At 41.1% G+C, this 25,524-nt stretch overlaps 1 protein-coding gene across 4 annotated transcripts in view; it reads right to left on the reverse strand.

The window, feature by feature from the left end:
- Positions 1-25,524, reverse strand: part of SYNE2 (spectrin repeat containing nuclear envelope protein 2) — a 529,925-nt gene that overhangs the window by 1,170 nt on the left and 503,231 nt on the right. For 3 of the 4 annotated variants that reach the window (XM_077464352.1, XM_077464354.1, XM_077464351.1), the window contains 11 exons: positions 24,997-25,191; positions 23,839-24,118; positions 23,288-23,356; positions 21,478-21,620; positions 21,263-21,380; positions 14,828-15,039; positions 11,050-11,250; positions 7,683-7,811; positions 7,401-7,592; positions 2,546-2,596; positions 489-517 (listed from right to left, as the gene is read on the reverse strand). In XM_077464352.1, coding sequence (XP_077320478.1) covers positions 489-517; positions 2,546-2,596; positions 7,401-7,592; positions 7,683-7,811; positions 11,050-11,250; positions 14,828-15,039; positions 21,263-21,380; positions 21,478-21,620; positions 23,288-23,356; positions 23,839-24,118; positions 24,997-25,191 — 1,619 coding nt within the window. The remainder of the gene's footprint in view (positions 1-488; positions 518-2,545; positions 2,597-7,400; positions 7,593-7,682; positions 7,812-11,049; positions 11,251-14,827; positions 15,040-21,262; positions 21,381-21,477; positions 21,621-23,287; positions 23,357-23,838; positions 24,119-24,996; positions 25,192-25,524) is intronic. The other variant, XM_077464353.1, reaches the window with a different exon arrangement.

Here is a 25,524-nt window from a genome sequence, read left to right on the forward strand (position 1 = left end):
CAGGAGGTAATATGATTACACATTAGAAAAGTGCGTAAAGTTGGTATGACTATTTTTTCTGAAGCTGACAAGACTGTAGTAATGGCCAGGTTTGCACTGCATGTGAGGTCACATGATCACATGGGGGTGTAGGAGGAAGCTCCTGGGATATCAGTGGTGTGCCGTAGGAAGTCCTGATAACAGATAGACAAGCACACAGAGTGTGCCGTAAATGAGGGGAGATCTGGGCATGCTCAGTCACATCATTCTAAAGAACCAAAAAGGATTACAACAATACTAAGCAAGTAAGGAGATATCTACAAGCAGTGTTCATTAGGGTTTTTTATGCTGATTTACATGGCGCAAAGTTGTGGGGGAGAGTTTACAACCACTTTAGGCTTTGGCAGCCCCACTCTAAGATTTTTACTTTTCCTGGATTAGGGCTTTAAATTTCATTCAAGTGGTGAGAGATTTCATTAAGACTAATTGGTAAAAGAAAATCGGCATACCTGGTATCTTGAAGTGCTCCAACTGTGTTCTGGAAAAAGAAAAGAAAAACAGGTTTGTTGCAAAATTTAATGAATCACCCTTTGCCGTGTCTCCTACCTTACCTCCATTCCAGTGCTGCTGCTTATTTTGACAATTCTGGGAGTGTCAGGTGCCTGTGTCCCCTGCCACATACTGAAGTTCCATCCTCTTGACCCTTAAGTCACTACAGAAACACAGGCAACCGACACTCCCAATAGTGTCACATGTTGAAAACAGAGGTTCACACTGGTGTGATGCGCTTCAGTCCCGGGTTCCCGCATCGTACCGCAAAGTTAATGACACCCCCAGATCAGTTTGCAGATCGCAGTGTGAACTGTCAAATGGTGCAGGAATCCTATCGCATAGGTGTGGACACCCATGCGATCCAATTCCAGATCAAAAAAGGGTCCTGCATTATTTTGGTGTGAATGCGTTGCAATTTCAGCCATACAGTTTGGTTAAAGTTGCACCGCACAGCAATGTGGTGAGACTCACATGTGATGTCTGATCGCACAAGTGTGAACCCAGCCTAAGGCTGCACTTCTGGAATGTAGGAGGTGATTAGAAGGCTTCTATTGCAGGGGCTTGGATTTAGTTTTTTTTTTAATTGACAGGGTTGCTTGCAATTTAAGTTAAAGCTGGTAGCGGATTTTGGTGCTGTGCATTTGACTTTTCCACAAGCAGACTGTTAATATATCACTCTGGAGACACTTTTTTCGGTATGGATAGAGTAGGGATGGGTAAAAACTTTTTCTAACTTTGTCCCCATTTCCATACTACTGATCTCTTCCAGTCTATTTTAGCCACTTCCCGGCTCTGGCTCTCAGCTGTGTGTTGAGAAGCTAAACCAGCTGCCAATTGGGCATCCAGGTGAATCCCTGCAATGTGGTTAGAATCCTTGGAGAGCCTCGAGCCTGTTGGCTGATTCTAGATCACAGGAGAGCAAAAAGTAAGTGCACACCTGTGACCAGAACAGACGTATGGCCATACTACTTTTAGGCTGCATTCACATTTGCTAAATACTTAGCTGAGCCTTATTTCGATCCAGCGATGTGCACGAGAGCAGCTGCTCTCTGCCTCCTCATTGGCACAGTCAGTGAGGAGGGGGCAGGGCTGAGCTGTGCTCTGTGCATCTTATAGACACACAGAGCTGGCACACACGAGTGCCCCTTACCACAAGGGAGGGGCCAGGAGTGCCAGTGGGGGACCCAAAAAGAGGAGGATCTCAAAATTATTGCACAGAGCAGAAAGGATAACACATTTGTTATAAAAAAAAAAGAAAAGAAAAATGTATTGGTAATTAAAAGTGTTACGTTCCTTTTTAACTTATTAATAAAGACTAACATTTTCTAGGATATATTATATAGCTACTGGGTTTTTATCTCATCTAATGTTGCTAAATTGTTAGTGTTAGCAGTATAGAAAATTACATAGAAAAAAATAAAAAAGTGCATACCTCCCACTCAGGAGTTGTGTTTATTATATAATCAAATAAATCAGAGTGCATTACAGCAATTCATACTCAAAGAAGATCTGAGCGATGGAGAATCGTGCGATTCTCCCCGTGAGTCTGGATCCCACTAAAATCATGGCAAAATGCGCAAAGTGCTTAATTAGTGGACACATGTTTGGCCGCGCAACAAACACATGATGAAAAAACGCACAACACCCCATGCCTAAAAAGATGCAGGAGCTTCTTTGGTGTGTTTGTCGCGCATCATATTGCAGCCCATTCAAGTGAATGGGCTGCCCCATGCGTGGAAACGAACTAAAATAGCAAAAAACAAAACAAAAACAAAAATAAAAAAAACAGGAGCAGAATCACGATACTGATGGGGAAGTGTGAATAGGGCCTTACACTATATTAATTTACATGGAGTTTGCACTGTTAATGTGCGTTAGGGTGCCATGCAAAATAAATAGCACTGCAGATTGCGAGTTACAGTGTATGTGAAGCCAGCTTGTATGTCAAGTCTTATAAATCTTTTTAAGCCCAGGGCATTTTTTTTTTATGGCATTCTATATGTACTAAACTTACCTGGTTGTCTGCAGCTGTAATAGCATCAACCTCATCTGATGTACAATCATCCTGTAATAGCAGAGAGGGGAAAATAAATACAGAGTCTTTACAGTAAAATGCAGATCAATATATAATAGCACTGGGATGATTATAGCAAAACTAAATTAATGTTTGGGAGAATGAAGTACCACTTTATTTTTAACTACTTGACTACTGAGCACTTAAACCCACTTTCTAACCAGACCAATTTTCGGTGCTCTCACATTTTGAATGACAATTACTCAGTCATGCAACACTGTACCCATATGAAATGTTTGTCATTTTTTTCATACAAATAGAGCTTTCTTTTGGTGGTATTTAATCACTGTTTTATATAAAAAAATATATATATCTTTGTTTCTGTTAAAATTTATTCCCAGAGTATTGCACAGTATGGGCACTGAGCAGCGCTGTGGGCACTACAGATCCAACCCGCAGCACTGCTAAAAACGATCTCTCCCCTCTCACAGTACAGATCGGTACAGAGAGGGGGAGGGAGAAACCAGCATCATAACATGACACCAGTTTGTTTACAAGTGATCGCTCCGTCATTTGACGGAGCGATCACGTGGTAAACGTCCGCTGCAAGTGGCCATTTACCGCGATCCGTGATGTCATGAATGTTTGCGGGGACGCGCAAGAGCAACATTCTGGGAGGACGTCCCACAGATGTCCACCCAGAATAAGCCAACCACGCTGTAACCGTCTTTCGGCTATGGCCCGGTCGGCAAGTGGTTAATCCTAATGCTACTAGCATTAGATTACATTTCTTTAGTTACTTCCTTGTTTCCTGCCTAGGCAAATTAGGACATCCCAGGAGTCTTGAGGAGGGAAGGAGGGATTTCTCAGCTACGCACACTCTCCTGCATGCGTGCTTGAGTTAAGGGCAGATAGATTCTAGGAAGTAAATGCTAGATGAATCATCTGCCCTTACTCAAGATGGCCATGGTTAGAAATGCTAAAGTGGTGTTTTTTCAAAGTGATTTATCAGCAAAATAAGGCATAGAAACAGGGATGGATGGATGGGGGTCTTTGCATATTAAAAACAAATGAATCGGTGGCCATCGATTTCAATTGCAGGGGTAGTGGAGGACCACTGTATACACCGCCCGAAAGATGCCGCTTGTAGGATTTTTTTCTAGCGTCCTGCAAGCGCACTGTCCCAATGTGAAAGACCTCAGGCTCTCACACTGGGGCTGCAGGGGAGGCGTTTTTCAGGCTCTTTACAGGTGTTATTTTTAGCCTAAATGCCCCAGTGTGAAAATGGGGTCTAACATGCAGTGAAGGACAGGACTATGAAAAAACACACATATTAGACCTCTTAAAATGTATTCATCTTAGTTGCTGATTTGCAGAAACCCTGAACCACTAAGATGATGGCAGAAACTGGCCAATAAGAATCCTGCTATTCAAGTATTCTCAGCACAGCAGTAAACGAAGTATCAAACCCCGAATACAAACACTTGGTTGCCACCTGCAGGCTGCAAAAGTGTAAGGCCCCTTTCACACTGAGGCTCTTCTAAAGTGCCAATAAAACACTGAGCACTTTTATAGAGCTTTCCCATTAATTTCAATGAAGAGGGGTGTTTTTTCACCACCCTGCCAGTGCACTGCTCCAGTGTGAAAGCTTTCATTGATTCTAATGGAAATAGGTTTTTATGAGCTTTTCAGGCTCTTTTATTTTAGCGTTAAGGGTCCTTTCGATCTCCGCTGAGCAGGAAGATGACAGGTCCTATGGGAGATTGGGTGACGACAGACCGCAGTGTGTCCTCACCCGATCCAATGACGGATGGAAAAATAACTTTTTCCTCCGTCACACTTTTTCGGGTCGGATGTCAGCGGACTTGTCACCGCTGACATCCGACGCTCCATAGACTTCTATGGAGCATCCGTTCAGGTCCGCCTGTCAGTTTTTTAGGATCGATGTGAAAGGGGCCTAAAGCGCCTGAAAAGCTCCTCAGTGTGAAAGGGGTCTAAATATGGAATGTTTCAAATGTACCTGAAGAAAAAAAAATAAAAAATCAGAAAAACCAAACACTCTTAAAGAAGAACTAAACCCTCCAATCCTTTTCAGCCAAGGAAGTTGCCATCTTAGCCTCTGTTTGATCTGTAACTGCCATGGTGCTGCACATGTGATCCGTTATGACACCAGCCATGGTTTGACGGTTCAGTTGAGAGCACAAGCAAATTTGGCAGCATTCTATGCATGCTGGGAATGTAACTAAATTGATGGGTTTAGTTACGCTTTAAAGAGAATCCGCCATCTTTTCCATTTAGGGCTAAGTGATTGGTTCTTTGGCAAGATCAACCAACAGACTGGTATTTTTGCTGCATTCTCCCACAGCTTTGATGGTCTGTTGGACCCCTTGGTAAAGACACTTTCCTTCCCAAGTATGGAGGATAATTTGACCTCCTTTCTTTCCCCCAGAACATAGTGCTCAAGTAAGAGTCAAGAGAAAGCCCTTGTACACACGGTCGGAAATTCTGACCACAAAATCCGTCTGATTTCTTTCCAACGGATTTTGTCCGAAACAGGTGTTGCATACACACGGTCAGACAAAGTTGTCGGAAAATCTGATCGTTCGGAATGTGATAACGCTCGTTCGTTCCGACAGGACTACGTACAGCCTAGTAGCCAATAGCTTTGCTCTCGTACTTTGATCTGAGTATGCGTGGCACTTTGTCCGATCAGAATTCTCACGATCGTAAAAAGTCCGATCAGATTTTGTTGTCGGAAAATTTGAGATCCTGCTCTCAAATTTTTTCCGTCAGAATTACCGACGGAAAAAGTCCGTTAGAACCCACACACGATCGGATTTTCCGACAATATAATCCGATCGGAGCGTTTCCGTCGGAATTTCCGACCGTGTGTACAAGGGCTAAGAATTGTCAGACCAGAACGAGGTCACGTGAGGCGTAATAAACAAAGTGGGGGTGGAGCACAGAAGAAGGAAATATTACTTGGGTGTGGAGTTTTTACAATTGTCCCAAATCAACAAAGCGTCAGTCTATTTAGCTCCAAGTGACCTTAGTCTTTCAAAGGGCCAATAAGTATGATATATGGAACAGTCTGTGGCGATCAGTATCTTTGCCATTACCTTTTTGGTAAGATCATAACCCGCATCTGGTTTTGCTGACAAAATTACTCTCCACTTCATTCAGTTTTCTGTATTGATTCTGATGCCCAGCAGTAGTGCATTATTTCATTTTAAAGAGAGACTTCAGAAATCCAGTTGATGCAAACAGAGCAAGAGTTGTTGAACTGCATCTACAAGCATGTCCCCAGCAGGAGTACCACTAGTAAGCTTTGGGTAAGCCTATATACAGTGCATCCAGAAAGTATTCACAGCACTTCACTTTTTCCACATTTTGTCATGTTAGATCCTTATTTCAAAATGGATGAAATCCATTTATTTTCATCAAAACTTTACAAAACAATACCCCATAATGACAATGTGAAAGATGTTTCTTTGAAATCTTTGCAAATTTATTAAAAAGAAAAAACAAAAATTACATCTACAGAAGTATTCATAGCCTTTGCCATGACAGTCAAAATTTAGCTCAGGTCCATCCCGTTTCCAGAGACCATCATTAAGGTTTTTCTACAACTTGATTGGAGTCCACCTGTGGTAAATTTCATTGATTGGACATGATTTGGAAAGGTACACCTGTCTATATAAGGTCCCACAGTGTTAACAGTGCATGTCAGAGCACAAACCAAGCCATGAAGTCCAAGAAATTGTCTGTAGACCTCTGAGACAGGATTGGATTGAGGGACAGATCTGAGGACTGGTACAAAAACATTTCTACAGCATTTAAGGTCCCAATGAGCACAGTGGCCTCTATCATCTGTAAATTGAAGACATTTGGAACCACCAGGACTCTTTCTAGAGTGGGCTGCCCAGCCAAACTGAGCAATCAGGGGAGAAGGGCCTTAGGTCAGGGAGGTGACCAAGAACCCAATGGTCACTCTGACAGAGCTCCATCGGTTCTCTGTGCAGAGAGAACAACCATCTCTGCAGCACTCCACCAATAAGGACTGTATGGTAAAGTGGCCAGACGGAAGCAAGTCATGTCTGGAGGAAACCAGGCATTGTCCATCACCTGGCCAATACCGTCCCTACAGTGAAGCATGGTGGTGGCAGAATCGTGTTGTGGAGATGTTTTTCTAGTGGCAGGAACTGGGAAACTAGTCAGGATCAAGGCAAAGATGAATGCAGCAATGTACAAAGACATCCTTGATGAGAACCTGCTCCAGAGCGCTCTGGACCTCAGGCTGGCGCAAAGGTTCATCTTCCAACAGGACAACGACCCTAAGCAAACAACCAAGATATCAAAGGAGTGGCTACAGGACAACTCTGTGAATGTCCTCATGTGACCCAGCCAGAGCCCAGACTTGAACCTGATTGAACATCTCTGTGAAACGACGCTCCCCATCCAACCTGATTGAGCTGGAGAGGTTCTGCAAATAAGAATAGGAGAAACTGCCGAAAAATCATACTCAAAAAGACTTGAGGCTGTAAATGGTGCCAAAGGTGCTTCAACAAAGTTTTGAGCAAAGGCTGTGAATACTTATGAACATAGGATTTTTTTTATTTATTTTTTTGGTTTTCCATTTTTAATAAATTTGAAAAGATTTTAAACAAACTTCTTTCACGCTGTCATTATGGAGTATTATTTGTAGAATTTTGAGGAAAATAATGAATTTAATACATTTTGGAAAAGGACTGTAACAAAATGTGTAAAAAGGGAAGCGCTGTGTAGAGGGTCAGAAGAGATGTGCTAAATGTAGAGAAAAAGTAACAACTTTTTCTCCTGATCACTGAATACTCACCAGAGCTCGCTGTACTGTTTTCAAGTCTCGTGAAACGTCTTTTAGGAGTTGCTTCATCTTGGTTGCAATGACATGTGTCCTCTCATCGGCCTCCACATAGACTCCTCCAACATTACTCTCCAGCAAGCTACTGGACATGTCCTGAAGGGAATTGGCTTGAATTTGTCTCTCCTGCAGCTGCTCTTCCAGTTGCTAGTTAAATTATGCAGAAGCATTAATACAACTACCAAAAGATTTTTTCAATATCATGCAAAAACGGATTCATTACAATAGTAGACTTACCATTAGTTGCCTTTGGCACTCCAGCAGTGCACGTGGATCTCCTCTACGATCTGCCACCCGGCATTTCAATCTACGAGATTCTGCCTCAGTCAACCACAGTAATAGTTGGTGGCTTGTCTCATGGAATTCCTGAGAAAAAATAAAATAAAAATAGTAATCAAAATAAAATGACCAGACTGCAAAAAGTGTTTTTAAAGGCAGCTAAGCCAAGCTCTCTGGTTGTTCTAAAATGACCACAACAGACACTGGATGCAAAAAAGGTCAGGTGCCAACTACTCCAGCTTCCTAAGAACAAAGGCAAAGCATGTATGCCAATGCCAAGTTGTGCTTTAAAAGTGACTCTTATTTGCGATAACAGGAAAAAAAAAAGGGTACACCAAGATTACACATATGTCAATTGCTTAGCATATAACCACATTTTATTTTATAGGCTTACATTGAGATTTATCAATGGTCAATTCTATGATCCATGGAAGGGGTACTCCGTAAGTCTGATGTTCACTAGATGTTTAGTGGTTTTGTAGGAGCAGGTGGGGGGGGAGGGGGGAAGGAATAGAAGGGTAAGAAAAGAAAAAAAAAAAAATATAGGGGAAAGCAAGGGCCAGAGAGGGTGGCTAAGGGTCATCTCCTGACATGGAAAAGTGTAATGTGAAAGAAAGCTATTCTGTATTGTAGGTATTCATCAGAAAATTGAAATAAGACCACAACAGAATTATCTAGCTACATGTTCCACAGATTTATCTTGTAGGGTAAAAGTAAGCTGCTTCTTTTTGTTTTATAAGTCATTCACCCATGCAAACCATTGTACAAAATAGGTGGGGGTACCGCTATGTCAACACATAAGGGACACAAGTTCTATCAGCATTTAAAAAAGATTCTTTAAGAGTGACTTATGGTTAATGTTTTCTTGATAAAGCAGAAAAAGGTCAACCTAATGTCTAATTTATATAACTAAACAGCTGGTCACTAAAAGGTTAATTCACAAACCCCTTAACAAAATGTGAGGTGCTATAAGTGAGACTACTTAATCTTAAGACAACAACATACTTTGACCCAACATGCCTTGTAATAAAGGAAATTACAATTCCCATATGTTAAAACGTGTGTGTGTGTATATATGTGTGTATATATATATATATATATATATATATATATATATATATATATATATATATATATATATATATATATATATATATATACATATATACATATATATACACACACACACATATATATATATATATATACACACACACATATATACACATACACAAGAAATCATCCACACAAAGTGTGCAGTATTGAAGGCAAGACTACTCAAGCAGTTTACTTAGAAACGTTTCTACTTGATAAAACACACACCAAGCACAACAAAATCCCAACAGTCTTTACCAGTAGTTGCTGAAAAGAAACAGAAATCCAGGGTTGATTGATAAAGCCAGAACGTTAATACCGCAACACATCACGTGTCAAAAAACAAACCAAAAAAAAAACACAAGCATACCAATTCACCCCTCCATAGAACTCCCATCATAAGAGGTCTAATAGACATCTGATGTAGATCCTGGGCTCTCGAACGCACTGCACTTTCAATCGGTCATCTTGCGTTTTCCCCTGGAGTCTGAAGACTTTTTCTTCCTCTCCTTGGCTGGATCAATAGGTGAAAAGGACAAGAGCCTTCTGGAACAGTCACACATAATCGACTCTGACATCAAAGCCAATGATGTGTGACAATGTTCCAGAAAGCTCTTTTATCTTATTTTCACCTGTTGATCCAGCCAGAAGAGAGGAGGAGGAAGAAGTGTCTCCGGGCTCAAGGGAGAAAAAAAACAGATGACCAATTGAAGGTGCAAAGCCTTTGGGAGCCATAGAGCCTAGGTTCTAGGCACCCATTAGACCTCTTATGGGGGGGGGGGGGGGGTGAACTCAGATGTTTGTTGTCCATTTTGACACATGGTGTGTTGGATTAACTTTCTGGCTTTATCAATATTACTGGTTTTCTGTTTTTTTCACCAACTACTGGGAAAGACTGTTGGGACGTTGCTTATTGTAGATGGTGTGTGTGTGTGTTTTATTACGCACCAAGTCGAACATTTTTTACGTGAATTGCATGGGTAGCCTTGCCTTTAATGCTGCACATCCCTTGTTGGGATGATTTCTTGCACATTTTAACATATGGGAATTGTAATTTTCTTTATTGCAAGGCATGTTGTTACATAGTATATTGTTGCCTTAAGATTAAGGGCCGGTTCACACAGCGAGGCGCGGCGAGGCGTCTCCGACTTACCTCGCCGCGACCTGCGGGGAGCTCAGCGGCGACTTGCAGAGGACTTCTGTATAGAAGTCAATGCAAGTCGCCCCCGAAGTCGCCCCGAAGTAGTACAGGAACCTTTTTTCTGAGTCGGAGCGACTTGAGTCGCTCCTCTCAGAACGGTTCCATTGTACAGAACGGGGGCGACTTGCGGGAGCGAGGCGAGGCGAGCCGTGTCGCCTCGCCTCGCTGTGTGAACCGGCCCTTAGTAGTCTCACTTGTAGTGCTGCACATTTATGTTTTTTGAATACAGACATCAGGTAACCCACTTCTGAACTCTGTACATCGCGTAATCCTGAACCCTACACTCTGTACGTAGCGCACCCTAAATATATTTATCCCTTTGAGAGAAATCATACTGCTGATGTGTCCTGTGATGAAATAGAGTTCGACACCCCTGTTCTAGGAAATATAAGGAACATCGGGCTAAGGCCGGGTTCACATATGTGCGGCTGTGGCTCCCAGAATTGGGTCCGGGGAGTCCCTGTTCATCTGTGTATCAGGTCCAATTTTTTTCCTGAATTCGCACTTGAAACGGACCCAAAAGATGCGCAGGACCCTTTTGGAATGCCGACTACAGCCGCCACGGACATGTGTGAACCGGCTCCATTGCGTGCCATGTGAATTGGATGTAGCGTAATCACCGACGATTTGATTGAGCTCATTACACTTATGGTTGTAATGAGCTTCTGTACTGGAGGCTGTGCGCCAAAGCTTTTAAGATGCTGGGGTTGATTTACAAAAACTGGAGTGCGCAAAATCTGGCGCAGCTCTGAATAGAAAACGATCAGCTTCCAGGTTTTATTGTCAAAGCTTAACTAAACAAGCTGAAGTTACAAGCGGATTGGATACCATGCAGGACATCAACAGATTTTGCACTTTCCAGTTTTAGCAAATCAACCCCTGTATACACAGCTCTCAAAAATATACGTTTTAAAAAGTATGATTGGTAAACAAAAAAAATAAAATAAAAATAATAAAATAAAAATCACACCCACACACACTCCTGCATACTAAAAATGTGTTTGCCTCAACAGTTCCACTTTGTCCTACCTCACACTGGTTAAGATCGTTCTGTAAGCTCTCCCTCCACTTGTCTCTCTTATGACATGCTTGGTCCCAGCGGGAGTTCACGTCATGTAGTCTACTCAGAAGACTTTCACTCTCCACATCATCTGACTGTTGGAACTCTTTACTGCTCAGGTTTGCGGAAAGAACCAGAGCTTTATAATTATCAAATGCCTTCAAAGTATCCTGAAAGAAAAAAAAGAAACAGCAATAAATGCCTCGAAATGTTGACTATTGTTCATTATATTCAGCCTGTAATTGTACTTTTATACTTGATTTTTGTTAGTTAAAGCTGTTTTTCCAGGCATTCATAAAACACACCAATTAATGAATCTTGTTATAATACAATTTGTTGCATGTCAACAGCACTCTTGATGATGTATGTCTTCTAAATTTAAATTGCTATTGGCCTCTTGCAATCTACATCAGACTGATAGGTAATACGTTGTGCTGCATACAAATATGGTGGCAATAAACATACGGATAGAAGAGAAGAGCTAAGTGAGCAGAGGTATTAGCATGTCACTATGTGACCACCTTTTCATAGTTTAGTTAGCAGACCGGTGGTGAGAGGACACCACACAGTATTTCTTATAATTGGTGTCACTCTCCTGGACCTGTTGTGTAAATCCAAGCTATGGATAAGTGGAATTACAATTTTTATAGGGGTAAAACAGTTGTGTTATATTTATTTTATGTTTTAGCTGCTTGCCTGGAGTTCAGCTTTCACTTTGCTGTGCCCTGTACAGAACACTGCAAGTTGTAAATCTCAGTCATGCACACTGCAGCTACCAGGAGCCTCAAGAGAAGCAGTGCATCAGGGAGATCTGCCAACATTATAGAAGATTTCAAAAAATAAAATCAGAAGGAATCTAAAGTAATAGCAGTAAGGCAATCTAAAAACTAAGTATGTCCCAAAATTACATTTATTTTCTTGTTTATTTTGCTAACAGGTAGTTATCTCCTAAGGGTCCTTTCACATGGGGCGGATCAGTGGTGATCCCAAGTGTACGGTTAACACCACAGTTTACAAAAACATTTTGGACAAGTGTGTGCTTCCAACTTTGTATCCTTTTCTATTCCACAATAGCTGTACCCCATACAAAGCCAACTTCATAAAAAAAGACATGGTTTGTTGTGGAACAATTCAAGTGGCCTGCACATAGCCCTGACCTCAACCCTACTGAACACCTTTAGGGCAAGGGTGCGCTTGTGTCAATGGCATCAGTTTGAGATGCATTTGAGATCACTCAGAATTGAGGGACAAGTGCATCTGACCTCCCCCCCAACCTGCTTCAAGTGGATTTTACATTCCTGCAAACTTGTATTGGGATGCAAAATCCAAGCAAAAATAAGCCTGGTGACATAGGCCTTCAGGTTGAATGGGCACAAATGATTGAAAATCCACTCCAAAATCTTGTAGAAAGCCAGGAGGTCATTATAGCTGAAAAGGGCAATAAGGTTTAATGTCGTATTAAGTGTTCAGTGGTTCTTAAACTTGCATTGTCAGCAAGCAGTCAAACATACCCCAGTAACATTTGCCCAAATACTTCCACCACACATCTGTCAAACACAAGGTCGAAGGGCTGATTCCGGCCCACCAGGCCTTTTCATGTGGCTCTCGCACCTCTCCTGCTTCTGCAGTACACCCTCTTCTCTGCCCCCACCTTGTCTCAGCACCAGAAAGAATGATTGAACACCTCCGCCAGATCCTGCACTTCTTCATACAGCTGCAGCATCCCCTCATTTACAACTTCAGCAGACTCCTGCAGCTGTCTCCAGTTCCCCTCTGCTGCTCCTCCTCCAGACCCTGTTCTTACTGCTTCCCAGCTCTGCCCCTAGCTTCTTCCTGGCAGAAGCACAAGGTAAGGGGGGTTCAGTGTGATTTAAGGGAGAGCAGGGGACTCTTGACATCTGATGTAAGGGTGGGTGAGGTGCTCTGACATCTAGTCTTAGAGATACAACCGGCCATTGGAGGGCAACCATAATGCTGATGTGCCCCGCAATGAAATGGAGTTTGACATCCCTGACTTACACATCAAGCCGCACTGCACAGCTTCTCCAAACTTTTAGTTATGGGAGCTCACATCCCACTTCACAAGCACAATGCAGTAGGATGTGAACTACAAATTGACCACTTACAGTCCACATGTTTCTGTTCTGCCTATAGTATAGTATATACAGTATCTCACAAAAATGAGTACACCCCTCACATTTTTGTAAATATTATTATATCTTTTCATGTGACACCACTGAAGAAATGACACTTTGCTACAATGTAAAATAGTGAGTGTACAGCTTGTATAACAGTGTTCATTTTCTGTCCCCTCAAAATAACTCAGCCATTAATGTTTAAACCTCTGACAACAAAAGTGAGTACACCCCTAAATGAAAATGTCCAAATTAGCCATTTTCCCTCCCCGGTGTCGTGTGACTCGTTAGTGTCTCAGGTGTTAATGGGGAGCAGGTGTGTTACATTTGGTGTTATTGCTCTCACTCTCTCATAATGGTCAGATTGCCAAGACCCTGAAACTGAGCCGCAGCACGGTGGCCAAGACCATACAGCGGTTTAACAGGACAGGTTCTACTCAGAACAGGCCTCGCCAAGGTCGACCAAAGAAGTTTATTGCACATGCTCAGCTTCATATTCAAAGGTTGCCTTTAGGAAATAGACGTATGAGTGCTCAGACCATACGCCGCACACTGCATCAAATTGGTCTGCATGGCTGTCGTCCCAGAAGGAAGCCTCTTCTAAAGATGATGCACAAGATTGCCCGCAAACAGTTTGCTTAAGGCAAGCAGACTAAGGACATGGATTACTGGAACCATGGCCTGTGGTCTGATGAGACCAAGATAAACGTATTTGGTTCAGCTGGTGTCAAGCCTGTGTGGCAGCAACCAGGTGAGGAGTTCAAAGACAAGTGTGTCTTGCCTACAGTCAAGCATGGTGGTGGGAGTGTCATGGTGTGGGACTGCATGAGTGCTCCCGGTACTGGGGAGCTACAGTACATTGAGTGAACCATGAATCCTAACATGTACTGTAACATAATGAAGCAGAGCACGATCCCCTCCCTTCGGAGACTGGGCTGGGCTGCAGGGCAGTATTCCAATATAACAACCCCAAACACACCTCCAAGACATCCACTGCCTTGCTAAAGAAGCTGAGGATAAAGGTGATGGGCTGGCCAAGCATGTTTCCAGACCAAAACCCTATTGAGCATCTGTGGGGTTTCCTCAAATGGAAGGTAGAGGAGCGCAAGGTCTCCAACATCCACCAGCTCCGTGATGTCATCATGGAGGAGTGGAAGAGGACTCCAGTGGAAACCTGTGAAGCTCTGGTGAACTCCATGCCCAAGAGGGTTAAGGCAGTGCTGGAAAATAATGGTGGGCACACAAAATAGTGACACTTTGGGCCCAATTTGGACATTTTCACTTTTGTGAGATACTGTATGTTTGACATTTTATGAGGAGAGCTTGCAAGCTCTAAGCAGATAGTGGGTGCAAATTTGGAATATAGTGAGGTGTTTTCATAATGTAAATTTTGTAATCTGCGCCTATAATTGGATCACACGGAATCTCAGGGGTGTTTGATAGTCTTATCATTTATACTGGTTTAAAATGAGCTACAAAGTTGCTATGCCATCATATGTGTATACTGTATTTATCCCTTACATCACAAGCTCAATATTGTACTCTTATCTTTACAATAATTTATTGAATCCGCTGAAAGCAAAGCTGTCCCTTGAAGTTTATTACTCAATACCTTAAACTGCTTCACTTTCTGCTCCAGTTCTTGGATGGAGGTGGATGGCTTCATTTTTCCAGCACTGTCAAGCTCTACTTCGGTCTTCTCAAGCCACAGCGAGATATTATCTAAATCGGAATTAAATTGCTGCCACTGCTGTAAATTCTGCTTTGCACTTAGCTCATTGCTTAAGCTCTGAGCCTGAATAATCTCCCAGCGTTCAATAACACCTGTAGAAACACAAAAAAAAAAAAAAAAAAAAAAATTATAAAACAAGCCATTCCAACTAAGAGCAAGATGTCCTGCTGTCTATGCAGGGAACACAAAAGCAAGTTACTTACAATATAACGGTAGCTCAAAGGACTACGATTTAAACACTATATTGTTTCCTGGCAGAGTAACATACACTTGTATTTGTTTATTGGCCCTTTAATACCCAAATCAAATATAAGTAGGTTGTTTAAATGTTATGTTAAGAAATTTACATTTCTGGGAGTTGGAAGAGCTGAATATATTTAAAAAGGGAATGAAATGACCCTTACCCCTATTTAGAAATCCAACTCTATAAAGGCATGGTTTGATGTGGAGGAAGTGGACTGGAAAGAACCCTATTGAAAACCTCAGGGATAAATTGGATTGATGATTGCGATCCAGGTCAATGTCTAAATAGAAGCTGCACTCCTCACAGTACTTGATCTTATGGTGATGGGTGCTCAAAATGAATGTCAAGGCTGTTGTCATGCCCAAACGAAATCCAAAAGATGCAAAACCACCAGTAGGTATTAACCGATTATCGGTGGAGTCGATATTCACTTTTTTAGAAGTATTGGTAACAAAAATTGACATATTACCGATGCTGCTTTAAGGGGTTTTAACCGGGGTGATGCATGACGGTCGGCTTTATTGTAGCATGGCTGTTATTAAAAGCAGCGGGATTGGATGTCTCCACCTCCCCACAGTCTTCCGCCACTCACCCATCCCACCGGTAGGCCCGAGCAACCAGCTGGTCTCAGATCTAGTATTCTGGAAGCCATGTCATGACATCATGTCCTGGATTACTGGCATCTTAAAAAGACACCCGTTATAAAAATAAAAGTATTTAAAAATGCTGATCTTGACGTTTTGAATACTTTGAAGTGCACAGGAGGGGTTTGGGGTCTTGTAGACTCCCGATCTCTCCATAAAGAGCACGTCTCACATGCCTATTACAGCAAGAACAGTGATTAAAAAAACAAAAATTTTAAAATGACAGTGTAAAAAAAAAAAAAATTTTAAACAAATTATCGGCAAAAAATATCGGCTATCGTCAGGAGAGGTGGCCGAAATATCGGTATCCTATCGGCAATGAAAAAAATGATATCAGTCGATTCCTAGTCACCAGCACTTTGAATAGGTGTGATTGTTTCTTTTGTTTGTGAAGTCAGGGTCACATAAGGAATAAAAAAAATGATGTTTTAGGTCCATTCATGGCATCTTTCTCAAGGCAACATAGTGACTATATTGCATTGAAAAAGGGACTCTGCAAGGCCCTAAAATATTGGTTTCTTATGCCATATGTGGTGCTGTCTTCACAAACACATGAAACATCTATTTGGAGTGATGGTGATTTTACATAAGGTCTTCTCATCCAATATTAGTATGTGACCTCTTTTGGCCAAATGGAAACAAATCTTCACAAACACACTTCAAAATCCTGTGGAAAATCTTTCCAGAAGGATGGAGGTAGTCACAGCTCCAAAATGAAGGCCAACTCCATGTCACTGTCCATGATTTTGTAATAGATGTCCAAAAAGATGTGTGTGATGGTCAGGTGTCTACAAACGTTTGACCATATAGTGAATCTCCTTCTCTGTACAGGCGTGAACACTTTTTACAAGGATGTTTGTGAACATTCTCAGCAGGGCTGTCACACACAATTTGTGTTTTAAGTTTGGTGGCCCTAAAGGATAGTGCGGATGCTTTGTATCGAATATTTGGCCTTTGATTATGGAACAGACTATCCCTGTTCCCCATGGTGGTCAGATTCTCCTTTGTTTCTAGTGCTGTAGGGAAAAGTGAAAACAAGCTGGATGGTGGGGCTACCAGCAACAAGAACTTCTCTATTTGGGTTTTGTTTGCGGTTCCCTGCAAATTATTGCACAAGATCCAAGAGAACCCTTAGGCAGATAGCAAATTCAACTAATACAAAGATGCATTATTTGTGTAACATACAGCAAGTCAAGGCTAAAACAAATATATGTAGTAAATTTCTGCACTACATGTACATTGCACATCCAGTTTTTAGCCTACAGCTATAAGACGTCTAAATGGGCAATGTAAAAACTTGATTTGGTATCTGCCTCTGGCAATCTCCAGTACAGCAGCACTCAGAAAAGATGAGGGAGAAGCAGCTCAAGGATCCAATCAGTTGTGCTGCACTAATCTTTCTAACAGCAGAATCACAAAAATTAGCTAAATTGTCCACTACTTCTCTTTTTATGGTCTAATTAGAGACTAAGGACATGCCTGGTGTTACTCAACTGCAGCGGGGAAAATTCACAGAACTGGATAGCTAGAAATTCATATCTTTTGTCAGGTATAACAGCGTAGTTCAGCTTTTTGGATTGTAGACTCATGCCATTTTACTTTAATTTGTTTTGATGTTAGATTTTGAATTTACTATTTTTTCCGTTTTGTATTTTAGCACATTAAGCAAATCTGTCAGGTCATTGTGTTACAGGTTTACTAGCCGACGACTCAGGGAGGTATAAAAATAGACTCCAATAAGTGGATAATGAAGGAATCAGCATCCCAAGATGTGTAATTGGATGAAAGACTTAAAAAAAAAAAAAACGAAAAAAAAAAAACACTAAATGTAAGCAATTAAAAGCCAAATTTTTCAGTTGCTAGTGGGACTTGGCTAGAGATTAGCACCATCAAACTTGCTCAGGGGTGGCCAGACCTCTTAAAGCGCGGAACTGAAGTTCTGCTGTAAGAAACAGCGAGCAAGCAGGTTTTTGTTGCAGAAGAGATATGCACGGTCTATTCTGCAATAAAAAGCCCATAACTGGCTACATGCCGTCTTCTCTGGCGCCGTGAACTGAGCTGTGCATGTGCCAGGCTGGTCTCTGAATGCTGGGATGACTAGCTCCTGTGCATGGCCAATGAAGAGCCCTGAAGACTGGCCGGCAAGGGACCGTTGGACAGGTTAGTATTAATCCCTTGGGTCCTCTTTAAAGAGAGTCTATAAAAGATGGAGACTGCCGTTGCTGAGCTTTTATTCTGATAATGCTAGGAGCCAGTCTGAACAATTAGTCACTGACTTTTTTTTTTAATCACTCAACAAGTATGCAGATGAGATGTTCTGACTTCACTGGCTGCTTACTATGTTTCTTCAGAAAAGAGAGGCCAAAAACAGACAGGCAACTAACATTTTCACAAGGATATCAGCCTACATCACAAACTGCTCCTCAGGCTGTTCAATGGGACTTTAGGCAGGAACATTTGGTTAGGACTTGTTCACAAAATACACAACTTGAGAAAAATACATCATCTCTATGCTGCAGTTTGGATAAGTTGATATAGTGCGTTAAATGGTTTCCTTCCAGAAGATAGCGTTACGTAATGCTTCTGGTACAAGCCTCTTCAAAACCTGATTTCTGATTGGTGAGCGAGGAAGTTTGCCAGGTTAGCATCTTGTCTTTGGATAAAAAAAATTGACTGTTGGTGCAGTATTATTTCCTAGTTTTGCTAACAAAAGGAAAGTTTAAAATGCAAGACGGGGGGGAGAAACACATTTCCCCATATAGATGTACAGGAAATAGCTGCCAGAAAAGCTCTTAAGCTATTTCACACACTGCAAATTTTGGCCAGTTTCTGATGAAATGGCTGAAAATTGCTTAGTGGGTAGCTTTATCAGCCCCCTCCCGGCCGACATCCTTTAATTGAAGGAGTCGGGCAGAAAATGGTCAGCCAAACAGTGGCTGCAATTAATCGGATGCCGCTACTCTTCAGGCAACCTGATAACTGCAGGCGGCGGCAGCTGGTAGAACACCAAAGCCAGCAGTCGCTATTCATCCATCCACACTTTAAATTTTTGCATTCAGTCTGTAGGTCAACTTTATGTTACTGTAGAGAGCCAAAAACTATTTTTAAACAAAAGAGAAATGCACTCACATAGCCACATCCATAAATAGAGGGAGTAAACAAAGAAAAAAAGGAGTACTATAGCAGGAAACCCAAGTCTGACTTTGAAGGCATAGGAAACAACGAAGGGGTATGAAAAATAACAATATTTATTGAAAAGTACATAACATAGAACATTGAGGAAAGGTTAAAAATCATGTATACTATTACATAATGCACAGTGAGCCCTTGTGTATCTACACATTTCACCGTGAGGCTTCTTCAGGACACAATCGAGGTTCTACAGATAGCAAATAGAGAGAACAGATCTCACTGTCTTGCAGAGAGATTTGTTCCAAGTATATGTATCCAGAGAATAGCTCAAAGGGTACTGTCCCAATAGAAACTGGTTTGTCAATCTATACAGAAGTAGATAAAGCCAGTCCAATCTGCTATAAACAGAGGCAAAACTAGCCAGACATTTCCAAAAGACAGGGGCAAAATTATGCACTAAATGTGGACCCAATACCAGAAGGAGGGCAGGTTATTGAGCTTCAGAGCCCACCAAACAATGTGGTAACCAACCGGGAAAATTGCCCAGGTATGGTCCACAATGCATAGCAAAATTTCAATATTTAGACAATAGCACGTGGCCCCTGGGAGACAGCCTAGTGCTGGCCAAAAACTGTCACTGTCGCAAAGAAATCTCAACCAGCGTGGTCAGCCCAGCCTGCCTCATTTCATATTATAATTTCCTTCCCCACAAAACAATGATGTTGCCTTGACCCAAGACCCTACCCATGGGGACAGGCCCTGGCAGCTGCCCCTTCCGGATATTTGCAAGCATAGTGATGTCAGGCAAAAGGTGCTGAATTATAAAAGCCATTTATAATCACAGGAGCAAAATACTGCTGAGACATGATCTAGAAGAGGAGAGGGAAGTTGAAAGTAAAGCGGTATTGACCCAAAACCAAAAAGGTCAATATATTTCAGTTTACAAATCATTAGATGTGGTGGCTGAATTTGTATTTTTTTTTGTTTTTTGCTTTAGGGCCCCCCCCCCCGTGTTTTCGCCTAGTGATCTGCCCAGTAACACACCTCCTGTATCAGAGTGATTACACGATAAATGAAAGACCACAGTGGGCACCTTGGGACAGAAGCATTGTCAGTCTGGGGGGGGGGGAGCGTTACATGACTAGCAGATATAGATACACTAACAGAGTGAAGCCAAGCTCCAGCTCCCGAATGTGTTACAGCGTTTAATCCAAAAGAGAAACAAAAACTGTCTACTGTATTTCACTAAATAAAATCTGACCATTTAAAAAACAAAGTCCTGTGAGCTACCGTGTGAAAATCCAAATGATAATTAGAGATGATTAAAGGACAGCTGCTAGCATTGACCACGTCCCATATGCTTGTGCCAAATAAAAATGTATACCAATATAATGCTGCGCCATCCAAATAAAATCATATGGCAATTGTACCAAATCATAATATTACTGACTACAGTTAAATAGTGGTGGCGAGATATTCCTATGTAAAAAATCTAGTGAACAGAATAATGCAATCTTATGTGATTAAAAATTGCAATAACAATAAAAATTGTAATCCTGTAATCCTCCCAATGACAACCTGTGTAGCATACACAGCTCTAGATACACATGTTGCATTCATATGCAATAGAGAAATTTTCAACCCTGTGCGATAATTGCGTTAAATGCGATGATTGCAGTGACAACCTGTAATTTACATCAATCTATATAAAAGTGCATGAAGTTAAATAGTGGTGGTGAGATATTCCATTCCTATTTTAAAAATCTAAATAATGCAATCTTATACGATTAAAAGTTTTAAAAATTGTAATCCTATGTGATCCTCCCAATGACAACGTGTGTAGCATACACACCTCTATATACACATGTTGCATTCATATGCAATAGAGAAATTTGCAACCCTGATAATGGCAATAATTGCATAGGGGTGCAAATTTCTCTGTTGCGTATGAATGCAAAAGCTAACCATTGTAAGCACCTCTGACAGAGGTAAATGCTTTGCCTTAATACTTGGATAGATTTTTAGTAGAGTGTGTTCTGTTGAAAAACAGACTTACTGGATGGATCACCAGATAAAAAAAAAAAAAAAAAAAAAAAAAAAGGATAGGAAGCAACCATACATTAAATTTTATTGCAATTTTTATTTGTCTGCTCACATTTGAATGTAGACTTTAGTCCAAACCGCCAAGTGAGAATATACTACAGTTTATAAGTGTTAGTGAGTGAAAAAGCTACAAAAACAGTGTTATTTTTGTTGTTAAAATTAGAAATGTAAACATGTTCTATCCCATTATACCTGAATGTGTCCCTGGGCTGTAAATTCCTCTAAATCCTTGGTCTTCGACCTGTTCATTTGTGGTACCTGATGTTCTGACGTCGGCCTTTCTAGGAGTGGAAGCGGACATTTGCCCATTCTATGAACACAAAAGCACAGTCATTAATCAGCTGAAACATTGCAACATTTTCCCCATTATCAGTAGCCAACAATTAAAAAAAAAAAAAAAAACTTACAGTGGCCCCATCTATTGAGGCTTTGATTCCTATTGTAGCAGATATCAGATCCTGTGTTGTCTCATTTTGTTTGTACTCTGGCCTTACAACTGCCATGTGCTTGTCTGGAGAATGCCATGATGGAGTCTCCAATCCAGATGTCCCTGTAATAGCAGATTATTATTATTAGTGGCAAACAAGGAGCATTGTGGAAAGTGGTGCCACTGAACAATGCCAACCAGTCTTCTTACAGGCACCACCATAAACTTACCAGCAGCAGCATATAAGAGGAAAGCATGGATGAAGGATATGAGAAGTACTCAAATCAAGGTTATATGACATTTTAAAGAGACAAAGCTGATGTAAAAGGTTAGATCGGTAATACTTATAATGAATGGCTTAGCAAAATGTTCCCAAATGCCCATGCAAACCACATGATTAAAAAAAAAAAAAAAAAAATTGTAACTGCATCTTTCTGATAAATTTTGATACTGTAAAGCAGGATGGGGAAGCATCAAACAGTAACAAAATCCATTACCTATAGTTGAAGATTCCATCATCCTCAAGGTTCAAACTCATGTCATGGCATTCTCTGCATAGATATGTGAAATGTTGGGAAAATTTCACGTTTAAAAGTACATGTCTACAGTTTCCTTATGGCAACAAGCAAACGTTTAATAATTTCCTGTTTGGTGCAACTAAAGCCAACTCCAACCAATCATTTTATTCTGGATAAGCGTGGAAAGGTTATATTATTTGTATTGTCTATGGTACATTTTTCTTCACTTTCTGTCCTGAAATCTCTTTTAAGGGATCACAGACTAAAACAAGAACACATTCTGCGATGGGTGGGGAAGGGTTGGAGCCTCTGGCAACATTTTTTTGCAACCTGCGCCTTCAAAGTCCAGTTTTTGTACAGGAATCACAGGGACAGGAAGTAAAAAAATGATTTCCCAATGGGGATCAAAACAGAAAAAAAACTAAGGGGTTGATTTACTAAAGGCAAGTATACTGTGCACGGCAAGTGTAGTTGCTCTAGATCTTAAAAAAAAACTAGGGGAAGCTCTGCTGATTTCTATCATGCAATCCGGTGCAAGCAAAAATGCTGTTTTTTTTCCCCCCTTGCATGTAATTAAGTATTCTTTGCAAAGCGAAGCTTTACCTCATATATGAAGCTCTGGAGCAAATGGACTTGCACTGTATAGTTTATTTGCCTTTAGTAAATTAACCTCAAATTTTAACTGTTCCCTATATTATACAAAACTAAAAGTGTAAACTAGCTGGAATATGAAAAGTATAATGAATTGGACGTCTAAACAATTTACAGACATTGCTTCTCCATCCTGCTTTAGGACTATCAAATGTGCAATTACAGTGCAAAAAAGGTAGTTACGGCTTAAATCCAAGTGATTTTCATTTCAAACGAGTAGGGTAAAAATTCAAATGCTGTAGAAAAGCTAAATCAACAAAGACAAAAATACACAAAGTGTCAAGCATTGTGTATATGTTCATTGGTGTGCAATCTCTTAGCAAGGCAGAGGCAAAAAGGAGGAAAATAAAATAAAAAATAAATAAAAATGATGCCACGTCAGAATAATGCATATATCCCAAGAACATGGCCACACATCAATAATGCTGTTGAACAATCTGTCAGCCAGCAACAGAGTTGTAGGTGATGTGCCATGGACATCCTGGGATGTGGTTTGGGACATATGATGCTCACACAAAAAGCAGTAGAGGAACGGCGCAGATGAAGGGGTATGAGGAAGGAGTAAGCGTGCATCACAGCAATGGTGCCAGAGTGAGACACATGCATTGGGCTGGGGCCTACCAGAAGATGCTTGGACAGTTTTTGTTGTCATTATGACATAGGCCTCGGGACTTTCAGCAATTTCTACATCTGGAAGAAAGCAAGGTCATTTTTTTTTACCCCTCAAATAAAAGAACGTAGACAAAACTGGAAAATGCATAAACTGTTTTTAAAAAGGTAATAATACAACATTGGTGTAAAGAGACTCTGCCACTTTGCCCACCCCCAATCCTCTCACCTTTCATGCACTCTCCTTTTGCTCTAGGAGTCATGACCAGTGTGAGCTCTGTGCTAGGAGGTTGCAGAGCTTAAACAGGGTTGATGAGGTTGTCCTCCTCATCAGATAAGTATTTGAACTTGGCGATGGGCCACTTGCGCACAAGCGCTATATGCTCCCCCCATACTAAGTAATGCTGGGTATTGGCAATGAAGCAGCAGGGCATAGTAACAAAAGGAGTGAAGGGAGTCAGGTGTTGGCTAGAATGAGACTATCCCATATATCTTTCAGTGGCAAAGTGACAGATTCTCTTTGGTCAAAAATGAATAATAAAATCAAACACCAACAATCTTACCTGACAAAGGATTGTAATAGGCACCCTCCTCTTCATTCTCGTGCATAGAAGATCCACCCACGTCAACAGTTGGATCCCACTCTAGAGGAATGGAGTCTACACTGACTGGAGTTTCGCGGCCTGACCTCTCATGTGGAGGAGGTGGGGGCATCAGGTGGCACAGAGACTGGTGGGAGGCGTCTACTTCAGGCATTGTGGAATGCCAAGAAGAATTCTGGATTTCCCTTGAATCTTCTCCATCTGTATCATTTTCAGACGTTTCTCTTTGTTCCGCGAAATTCTTTACAGGAGTAAAAGAAAAAAAGGACTTCTAAGGGAAGTAGAGATTTTTTTTTTTTTTTTTTTTTTATGTGACCATGTTTCTAGGTAAGAAAAACAGTTGAATCGGGAGTTTCATGTAAGGGAAGTAGGTGTATACATACCCATTTGGCTTGTGGTGCAATTCTGCAGTGTGTTGGATGGTGGTTTCTCCCACAAACCCCAATATCACTGATGTGTACGTTATAAATGTAGGGGTCAGCAGGAGGAACAAAAGTGCCCTTCTATGTCTTCTACATAGCATACTGCTGTCATGCTACCATACTCCACCATTATTTTTGGAGACCCAATACTGCAAAGTAGGTGTGATTTATAGATGATATTTATGTCTTAATTTTTTCTTTCATTTATGAAGATTTAAGTGCAACTTCCATGTGCGATTTTGAATGTTTGCTTGTTAAAATGTCACCGCTACATGGTTAAGCTGTCGGAGTTGGTCACTATTCACATCTGCACATACAGATGCAGATAGAGCCTTAGGTGTAACTGGCCCTGGGGTTTGGTAGCGCGGGTGTAAAGCTAAAGCAATACTGGAAAACATTTGGGAGGCAGAGAGAACTCTTTGCCTTTACTGAAAACTCTCCTATGATCTACTCTCCCTGCACATTTGTAGCAACAGGATGACAGCACTGAAAAACAAAAACCTAAAGAACACACTAAATGGTCTTCAATGGAAGAGGATCCATACTTAACGTTTTGTCAGTATTTCTACAAATTGACAGCCCCACCTTGCTTACACCATTAAATGAAAACTATGTCCAAATGTAAACTATATAAGCAGATCGTAAATCAGCTTTTTAGTCTGGCAACATCATGCACTGCCATAAACCCATTACTTACCAAACCCCTCGATGTCAGTCTCTCATGAAATCTGTAGACTCGTCCAAATACCTCTTGGCAATATCTGTGAATCTCTTCCAGCTCATCCTCAATAATCACAGCATCCATGGCCTCACTCTTCTGGATTAGCTGCTCTCCAAAAACTATCAACTGGTCAATTTTGTTGGTGTTCAAGGTAATTTCTTGTTTAAAACCCTGCAAAACAAACATAGCCATAACTAGAACACAGTTGGAATCGCTAAATGAAAGCTTTAATAGACACTTAATGTTTCCATTTCCTGTACATTTTTCATGGTCCTAGTGAGCATGATCTCATCAGAGCATGGCTTGTTCACACTCAATACACTTGTTCTGCAAGCTTCTAAATAGACAATGGATCTAGACCATGTGTGGTCTAAAGCCTGGTAAACACGAGAGATCAATCTGTTAAAAAAAAAAAAAAAAAAAAAAAAAAGGAAGAACACCGACCATCGGACCTTGTGTATGTCGGTCTGTCGGCTGTTTGGCTGGTTTCCATCAGACAGGCAG

The sequence above is a fragment of the Lithobates pipiens genome, unplaced genomic scaffold (genome assembly GCF_037356315.1).
Source record: "Lithobates pipiens isolate NorthernLeopardFrog02 unplaced genomic scaffold, aLitPip1_a1.2 Scaffold_30, whole genome shotgun sequence".
Lineage (NCBI taxonomy): Eukaryota > Metazoa > Chordata > Amphibia > Anura > Ranidae > Lithobates > Lithobates pipiens.